We start from the raw sequence: 9357 nt of genomic DNA, 5'->3' as shown, positions 1-9357 counted from the left end.
CTACGAGTAAGTTGATTCGACGATATCCCAACTTATTTCACGGTACAAATTGGCATGATATTGATTGCAGAACCATAATCTAGGAGAAGTTTTTGAACTTTATTCTCCCTCACATAACCTATGACGTAAAGCGGCCTATTGTGAGGTCGAGACCCCAATTGGAAATCCTCATCAGTGAAGGCTTGTTGTGGATTTATGTCAAGTTGAACTTCCTGTTTTGAATCAGTTGAGCTTTGCTTTGAAGTAAGCTGAACTTTTTGTAATTCACTGGACAAATCCAAGTCGACCTACGAATCTTTTATTTCTGAGGTGCTATTGTCTTTCTCAAGTCGTTGATCTCCATCATCAGAAGTGGTAGGATGTTCTTTAGACCTATCATCAATATTATCTTCTAGCACTTCCTCTTCCACTTGATGACATGACACCGTGCAGACTTCCTTCAAGAGCTTCTTGGGTAAGAATTCTAGAAGAGCAACCAGCACACGGGGCGATTGCTGAAGGATGTCTTCAGGGTTTGTGGGCGAAACTCGAAAAGCCTTCTTCTTTGTTGCTCTCTTTCATTTCTTTGACCTTGTACTTGGTTTTGACTTTTTTCTCTTTCTCTTTGGCTTTGAAATAGAAGGAGTTGGCACATATGTAGGGTGTCTTTTTCGACGAGTGACAACTGTCCACCCTTCGTCATCAACTGAAGTAGACTCTGAGATGTCTGACTTTGAATTTGAAGTCGAATAAGATTGTGGTCCTTATTGAAGTGAAGTGGGAAATGTGATGATTTTTCTTTGATTTGGCCTTGCCCCCAGCGTGGGTTGGGCCTTTTCAACATTGAAATGTACGGTGAGTTGTGATGGTTTATGTAAAACTTTGGTGATCTGAGGAGATGAAGTCTGCGTAGCATACTGACTTGCCAAGAGTATTGGATCAAAAGATCCAAAAGTGACAGAGGTTATGTTGGAAGTTGCAACATTTTCAACACAATCAAGTTCAATTTTCCCTTGACATGTCAAATCCATGATCTTCTCTTTGAAGATGAAGCATTTTTCAATCGGGTGACTAATCACCCTATGATAGCGACAATATTTCGGATCATTGTCGCGACCTACTTCCTTGGGTCGTTTGGGCACTGAAAGTTCAATGAGCTTTAATTTCAACAACTCTTCGAACATGCCCAAGACGTCAACATCAGGAAAAGGGTAGTCTTTTGCCTCAAACTCTTTAAGAGTTTTCCAAGATTTTCCTTTTTCTTGTATTGAATCAACTCATGGCTGATCTTCTCTTCTTTTACTTGTGATCTTGATAGGTTTGTTGGTGGTGGTAAACAAGACTTCTTTAGTTTTGAAGGACTTGCCATCCTTCTTTTCCTGTCTTCGAGAATCGCTTGGTCATGGAGTCTAATGCACAACTATACTCTACTCCATGTCGTGGGCTCGAGTGGCTAGCTCTTTGAAAGTGTGTGATTTGATTCCTTTCAAGATGTAAAGGAGTTGCTAGTGCATCCTTTAAACACATCTCTCGATAGCAGAAGATTGAGAGAGTCGATCCATGCAGTTGAGGAAAAGATTTCTCCATCGCTCAATGTACTCGATAATCGGTTCATCCTTCCTTTGTTTGATAGCGGCGAGTTCCACCATACTCACTGTTCTTCTAGTGCTGTAGAAGCGGCCAAGGAATACTCTTTCAAGTTGATCCCAACTTTCTATTGAGTTGGGTTCTAAATCATTGAACCAATCGAATGCATTGCCACAAAGGGAGCAAACGAATTGTTTCACCATGAAATCATCGAATGTACCCGCGTTGTTGAAAGTTTTGATGAAGTGGATAATATGCTGTTTTGGATTACCTTTTTCTTTGAACTATTGGAATTTTGGTGGTTGATATCCTGCCGGAAGACGCATTTGTTCGATGCGTTGAGTGTAGGGTTTGGAGTAGAATAAGGAGGACTGTGGCATGCCCCCATACTGAGCACGAATGGTATCAGTAATCATTGCTTGCAGTTGTTAAACAGAAAGTGAAGCAACAGACCCCTGTGGTGGATCTCGAGTAGTTTTTCGTGAACCAGAATAGTCTGCTCGTTGTTCTTCTTCATGCGGAGCAGCGTATGCTTCAGGGGAGAATCCTATAGGATGGGAGGGTCCAATACTTGACTCATTCTCTTTGTCTTTCTGTTCCAAACGGCTGACGAGAGTTGCAATTTGAATATCTTTGTCTTTCATTGCTTTTGTTAACTTGTTGATGGTATCTGCCATTTGAGCAACTTGTTCCTCCATCGTTAGTGCTTCAGCTGTTATCACTGCTTTGATAGATGTGTGAGTTTGTGATGGAGAAGTGATCGATAAAGATGTAGACGATCCCTCGCTTGACTTCGAATCAGATCCAGAATCTGACGAGTCGTCTTCTACCACGTCCGCCCACGATTCCTTCATGGTAAGTGCCATTTTTGTGGCACGTTTCTTGGAGTGATGCTGGAGAGGCTCTACTAGCTTGGATCCACCAGTCTTTGTCATTGTTCGTGTCACATGATGATCGCGACTAATAACCTGATTAAATTCAAGATTGGAAAATAGGATTTTCTTACCTTTCTCAATAGCGACAGATGCGATAGCGTTGACATTGCGAGATGTCATCGATGCTTTAGTTGATGTTCTTGCAGTTGACTGAAAGATGAGAGGTTGAAATCGTCCCACCGGACGTGCCAAAAATTTGTCGATAGTAATTTCAATTGATCTACCTCGAGATTCGTGAATTAAGATCACAAATGATTTTATTGATTTTTGATGAAAAGTAGATACAGATCTCAGTATTTCCTCTGATTAACAGTTAAATACAAAAATAGTGATGATGACGTATGTAGCTTTTCTTCTCTCTAGGCTTTGCGCGTTATCGACTGAGAAAGTTGCTTGGATGATGGTTTTGCTGTGTGCTTGATCTTCTGTAAATTTTCTTCTCTTCGGACTTCGCGCTTTATCGGTTGAGAAGGTTATCTTGACTTCCGAAGAAGAGCTTTATGCTTGATCTTCTCTTTAATTGGAGTCCGAATCTCTGAAGAACTTTTGCTTTGTCTTTGGAGGAGGGCTTGAGAGCTTCTGTCTTCTGAGAGAAAGTGATCCAGATCCCCTCTCAATGAGAGAGGCTCTTGTATTTATAGACTTAAAGGTAATTTAGTTTTCCAATTATACCCCAACTTAAAAAAGTTTAATTGATTTGTTTAAGAGGCTAAATTTGTCCAAATCCCATTTAAAGATTTTATGGATTATTATTGGGCCAAACTCATTTATTTAGGTATAAGGCCCAATATTTAATATGGATCACTTGGATTTGCTGGATCATAGGCTTTATCTACAAAAACTCAAACCCAAACATATGAAGTCTGTCCCGATAAATGGACCCCCAATTTAGACTTGTGAGGCTAACTGTGAAGTTAAGAACTTTATTTTGATTTATAAAATTCATGAGGGCCTCTTTAAAATTTTGATGCCCACAGTAGGTTTTTTGAATCCGTGCTAGATGTCTATTGGGAACTCCTTCTAGTAGCTGACCCTTCCTTTACTCATCGGACAAACTATGATCCGGCCCGTACACCCAACCTAATTGTTGAAGATGGTAGGTTTGGTTTGCTTTAATGGCTTGGTTCATCTACGCTTGAGACTTCTATATTCAACAGATGCAGGTAGATGGTATATCTTCAAATATTTGAATTTAACTCTTAAAGCTATTCAGAATAGCTGGAAGTGTTGTTTGTGAATTAGTTGATATTGCAATGATACGTTTTGTGTTTGATTTCTAATTAGATTTAATGTGAATTGAGTTTCTTGGGTGATCAAGATTTGGTGTCTACGAATAATCTTCGTTTTATGATTTTTTATTACTATTTCAATTGTTTTGATGGGTGAATTAGATGACCGTCTTATTATTTGTTAAACCTCCATATTTGACGGTCATAGATTATAGAATTTTTTTTTTTTTTTTTTTTTTTTAAACTCATCATCCAATAATTTGACAGTTAAGGGCCATCAAAAAAAAAAAAAAATTCAACAACAAAATATTTAACAGGCATATTTGACGGGTTGAAATTTGATGCACCGAGACCGTCAAATATGACTTTTTTCACATAGTGATTGACAAAGGCACACGTTTTCTATTAAAATTTGACACACCGAGACCGTCAAATATGCCTTTTTTTCACATAGTGCTTGACAAAGGCACACGTTTTCATTTAATAGACACGGAGACCTCTAACTCCCCGTTTGACAAACTCTCTCCCAACTCTCCCCACACGGCTAGGCAGAGAATCATAATATTTTTTTTCTTTGGGATACACAACTGAACATCCCCATAAATATATGCGGTTGTGTTCGGAGGAAAAATCTATGATTTTATGCACAGCCACGTGAGAAGAGAGAAGTCGCAGGAAAGAAAAGAATGAAAAGGAAAGGAAGAAAAGTAGACAGAAATAAAAAGATTTATGGAAGATATTCATATCATTACTTTCGACCCTAAGCAGTTTCCACATAGTTTCGAAGAAGGTGGTGGTTGTTTTCCTCAGTTGAGTTACAGAAAAGAAATTTGCTTCAGCTCTTCTGCTTCTCTCTCTTTTCCCAAGGACCTCTTATGCTTCAACATATATCTCATAAGGTAATATTCCATCTTAAGTCAACGATTGATTTTTTTGCTGATAGCAACACCTTTTCGACATGAGGGAGCTGATGACATAAGCAATAACAGGAGAACTTTCTTCGTCCTTTCGAAGAACTTGCTATTCGTTTTCCAGTTCCACAGTTTGAGTGAGAAAATAAATAAACCTTTGTCTAAGCCATGCGATGCAGTTTAACCTTGGTCTCTCTCTCTGTGTTATAGCAACGATTTCTTCAGCTTTTACATATTTCTTATAAGGTAAAAATTTCCATCTATTTGTATCCTTAATTCCAGTGTTTTGATGGTTATAATGTGTATGATAAAGCCAAATTAAATTTCAGATTGTTTGAACTAAGAATTATTAATTGGCTTATTGGCTTTCTTAGGTTCTTGAGTATTTTATTGAGCTTGTTCTCTTCTTGAGGGGTTGATTTTTTTTCCAAGATTTGGTTTTCTATTGCTGTTTCATCTTAAAATTTCAGAGTAGTTGACTTATGTTCGTTTTATTGATTTTTTTTAATATACATATATATATATATTTGTGTGTGTTTTCTCAATCTCTATGCTGATTTTTTATCTTCTATGCAGATTGGTTCTTTAATTGAAGGAAAAATATCTAGTAAGCCTTTTCAATAATAAAAATACGGAAGAGAAATAATGTAGCATCATGGCAACATTCGGTGGCTTTTAAGGCTTATCATGGAAAGACCAGTGGTACATTTTTTCTCAAGCCCAATAGTGAATTTGGCTTCTACAACGATATGTTTCACCTAACAGACAATAGCACGGGCTGTCTAACAATCAACAGTGTTGATGAAGTCTGCAGCACGGGTTGTCTAACAACAGATACTGGACTTGCCCTCAATCACTATATTGAGGAACACAGTACGGATGGTCTTTCAGCGAACACCGAATTTGGCCTTAACCGCAGTATTCATGAGCACAATTCGAATGGTATGATTCCGTTTTCTTTTTTTTTTGTTAGAGATCTTTTTAGAAGTCATACAGTTAAGAGAAATTTACCAAAACGGTAGTGTTTCCAAACTTATTTACGTACAAATAATCCATAATTCTGAAAGTGACCGGAAACTCTATAGAGTAGTCTCTGTATATTTCAACCTGACTTAGCATAAAAACTCTAATGGGGTTAATTTACCAATACAGTTAGAAATTCCCTGAGTTAATTCATGATTTCATAGATTCTGACTTAAACTTCATTGAGTTAATTATGTGCGTTGTAATATCCCCCAATTTACCAATCAAAAAAAAAAAAAAAAAACATTATTGTATTTAAGAGTTCTTTACCTTTTAAGATAGAAAATAAATATAATTTTAAATAATATTCTTTTATTAATAACTATAATATGTTTTCTAGACACTTCTGAATGACTCGTGTATTAAATGTTAGAATCTATGGCATTTGTCTATGCCAGGTGGCAACATGAGATACACTATAGTAATCTAACCGTTAGAAGTGATTTTTAATCCCTTACACGATCGCAAATGTACCGTATACATTACAATTCGGCAAGGTAGTTAAGAACCTGCCATATTAGCTATTGAGTTTGCTTATAAGAAAGCAATACGTATAGAAAGTATGTATATAATAAAATACATTCTACTATACCCATTGGTCATCTTGGCTGCCACTGCGATCCTGTTTTGGGGTTTAACTTTGATCCACTAGTATACATCCGTAGATCTGATCTCCTTCAACCATCTTTCTGAATCTCTCTAGTTCTTTCATCGGAATTCATGAAATTAACTTTACAGACATCGAATTTGAGTTGAATTTTTAAATGTAATTTTCATCCAAATCTTCAAGAAAATTTTGAACCTCAAATAACATTTCATGTTCGTCATCAAACATTAGGTTTCTGCTCTCATCTCTGTCATTCATTAGATGGAGAACATCAAACCTTGCTTGATACTAACGTTTTCCAATTTCCAACTACTTTAAATAGTAAAGTACTGGCCTTTGTTCTCTAACATTCTTTTACATATTTATTTTACTAAAGGTATATGGAGTTTATTATTAGTCTTCTAACTGTTAATGATTTGGATGCAACAAATTATGATACAAGAGATACATTGTGTTATTATCAATGTATTTTAAAAGGAAGGTAGTGTTTGAGAATAATATATGTAGCAATATCAATTAAGATATTCTACATTAGAAAGTAGTACTAAATTAGAATATTTATGTTCTTCTAGTTTCCTTATCTTGGTTGATGTAATTCCTATAAATATCCTATCAGGGTTCATGTAATATTAATCTAAGAATATGTTGCATCCAATTCTCTAATACTAACCTTAGACAACATAAGGTTTCCTAGAGAAAAGAGATTGCTACATGTTTCTTAGTGATCAAATTTCTTTTAGGGGTCCTCAAGGATTATCCTCTCATCTCAGACTTACGTTTATTTCAGAGCCTCAAACCTCATTGAGGCCATTATTTTCTGTGATAATCTATTTTGATTACTCATACAGTTTCTCAATACCGTGTGCTTTATGTGTTGATAATGGATTTAGTTAATCCAAGTTGTTTCTGCTAGTAACTACAAGAATTTAATTGAAAACATGAGTTTTCGGTTCTTTTTGTAGCCGATTCTCTGTTTTTGACAGAAGCATACAGTAATGACCGACATATCGGAAATTATTCTCATAATGAGGGTATTTACACATTGTCCGATAAGATTGCAAAATGGCAGATCACATGGGAAGATATTCAGATTGGTAAGCATGACAATTTCTCCTTTATGTTTCCTCTAGTTCAAACATGAATAATTAGGGGTTGGAATTGTTAGACTCATGGAAGAGGAACTCATATGTTCACACACAATCCCAATCGTGCAAGCATGAAATCCAATGACTAACAAGATATGCATCTCCAGAATCCATCACATATCTCTAAGATTTATCTTGATCATAGGATTTCATGTTTACATTCATATGTATACTTTGGTAGGACCTGAAGTTAATGATATGTCGAAAGACCACAAATTGACGATTGCGAATTTGTGAAGATCATAAGATAAATGTTCAACTCAGTTTGTCATTATTGGGGTTGTCGGCATTATTAACTTGGTGCATAAAATTTATTTTAAAAAAAAGGAATTCATGAATCTCACTTATAATGCTTTGCTTGTAATGAGAGAAGTAGGTCTATTTCATGATCTAATATGATTGGGTATTTATGTTTTTTATAGGGGAGGAAAATGAGAGAAAAGGAATGGGGGAGCCAATCTCAATTGCAATACTTCAAGTAGTTGTGCAAAAAGTATATAATTCTCTCGGAAATGCAATTTTCTTATTTGGACCCAATCACGTTTATAATATGAAAACTTTTCTTATTATTATAAATTCCTTTCTGATCGACTTGCACACGCTTGAAAGGAATCAACAGAACGACTACACTGTCAAGAAAATCTTGGATAAACTGTGGAAATGTGTTTATGATGCTGATGACATACTAGAAGATTGCCAAATTCGAACTGGTTACCCAGAAAAGGCACCCAATCTTCTGAACTTTGTTCATGAGTTGGTCTTCGACCATGAAATGCGCATGAAGATTAAGTTAATTTCTGCGCAACTAGAACTGTTGGTGGACCAATTGGGGAACTACAATGCTCTGAGAAAGAAGAAAAAGTTAATTACCATGCAACCGTAACTGCTTGAGGGCCTACATTGTTACAAGAACGAGTCCCATGACTCAAGTTCGGTAAAGAAAGTAACAGCAGTATAAGATGTAGTTGCATAATCTGTTTGTACTTTGAACTGTTAGGGAAGCTTTTTTTTGTTTTGTTTTTGTTTTTGTTGTTTTCATGTGATACACGCCGAGCCCTAGTATTTGATGATGCATCAGCTGAACAGAAAATCAATTATCATCATGCATTTTTAATGACCCAATCTCGATTTAGCAGATAATATGTTTAATTATGATTAAGTGTCTTTAAATTAATATAATTAATTGTTACTTTAAAATATTCAGAGGGTGAACATTCTAGAATTTAGGAATTTACATGAATTGAGGTTATTAAAAATAATTGCAATTAGTGAAAGCATTTTGAAACATCTAATTATATAGAATCATTGGTAAGAATTATTAAAAATAGACATGAAGTTACATGGACCGAAATACCATCTGTCTCTATGGACCACATTTCAACGTGAAGCCCAAATACACCATCAGGTGCCACATGTATATAGAGCAGAAAATTTTATGAACTGCCAAAAAATTAGAATTGAAAAAAGAGATTTTTCACCTTTAGATTTAAATTTTATATATATGAGCTCAATGGGCCTCCATTTTTAAATTCAAGAATATTTTTTTGGGGGGGATTTTTTTTTTTAAAATCCAATGTAGACCACAAACAAGAGGATTGAATTGTCATTTGAACCAATGGGATAGTCCACATGGCCCAAATGTGGACCTCGGTCCATGCAACCAAAATCTTTTGTTCTTGCACCAGTCTCGTCAGTGAGTTTTTGAGTTACCCTGTCATGTTGAGATACAAAATCAGCACTCAAATTAATTTATTGCGAGGGACTTAGGTGGATTAAAAGTAAGTCAAATGTGGTAAGTGGTAATCAAAATTTCTAAGTGATTGAGGCAGTGGTAGTTTTGAGGTAGGGGTAGATGTCTGGCCCACCACTTACATGTGCAAAAATATTAAAGAAAGAAAAAAAATAAAATAAAGGAAGAGGAGAAACAAAGAGAAAGAGAAA

At 35.9% G+C, this 9357-nt stretch overlaps 1 protein-coding gene across 4 annotated transcripts; it reads left to right on the top strand.

The window, feature by feature from the left end:
* The first annotated feature begins 4291 nt into the window (after nt 1–4291).
* LOC147410613 (uncharacterized) lies at nt 4292–8557 on the top strand. Of its 4 annotated transcripts, none has more exons than XM_086437515.1 (5): nt 4292–4629; nt 4720–4887; nt 5218–5583; nt 7255–7365; nt 7839–8557. In XM_086437515.1, exons 3-5 carry the CDS (start codon nt 5391–5393, stop codon nt 8297–8299), a joined length of 765 nt encoding a protein of 254 aa, XP_086293641.1. In that variant the 5' UTR covers nt 4292–4629; nt 4720–4887; nt 5218–5390; the 3' UTR covers nt 8300–8557. The 4 variants fall into 4 exon arrangements, with proteins under 4 accessions (XP_086293641.1, XP_086293639.1, XP_086293642.1 ...); XM_086437513.1 differs by having other exon boundaries at nt 4296–4629; nt 7234–7365; nt 7839–8556; XM_086437516.1 differs by lacking the exon at nt 7255–7365 and having other exon boundaries at nt 4298–4629; nt 7839–8556.
* The last annotated feature ends 800 nt before the right edge of the window (nt 8558–9357 follow it).

This window comes from Akebia trifoliata, chromosome 1, assembly GCF_017979445.1.
Source record: "Akebia trifoliata isolate Shusen 1 chromosome 1, ASM1797944v1, whole genome shotgun sequence".
Classification (NCBI taxonomy): Eukaryota; Viridiplantae; Streptophyta; class Magnoliopsida; order Ranunculales; family Lardizabalaceae; genus Akebia; species Akebia trifoliata.
Note: the sequence above shows the minus strand (reverse complement) of the source record. Positions and strands in the feature narration are given on the sequence as shown.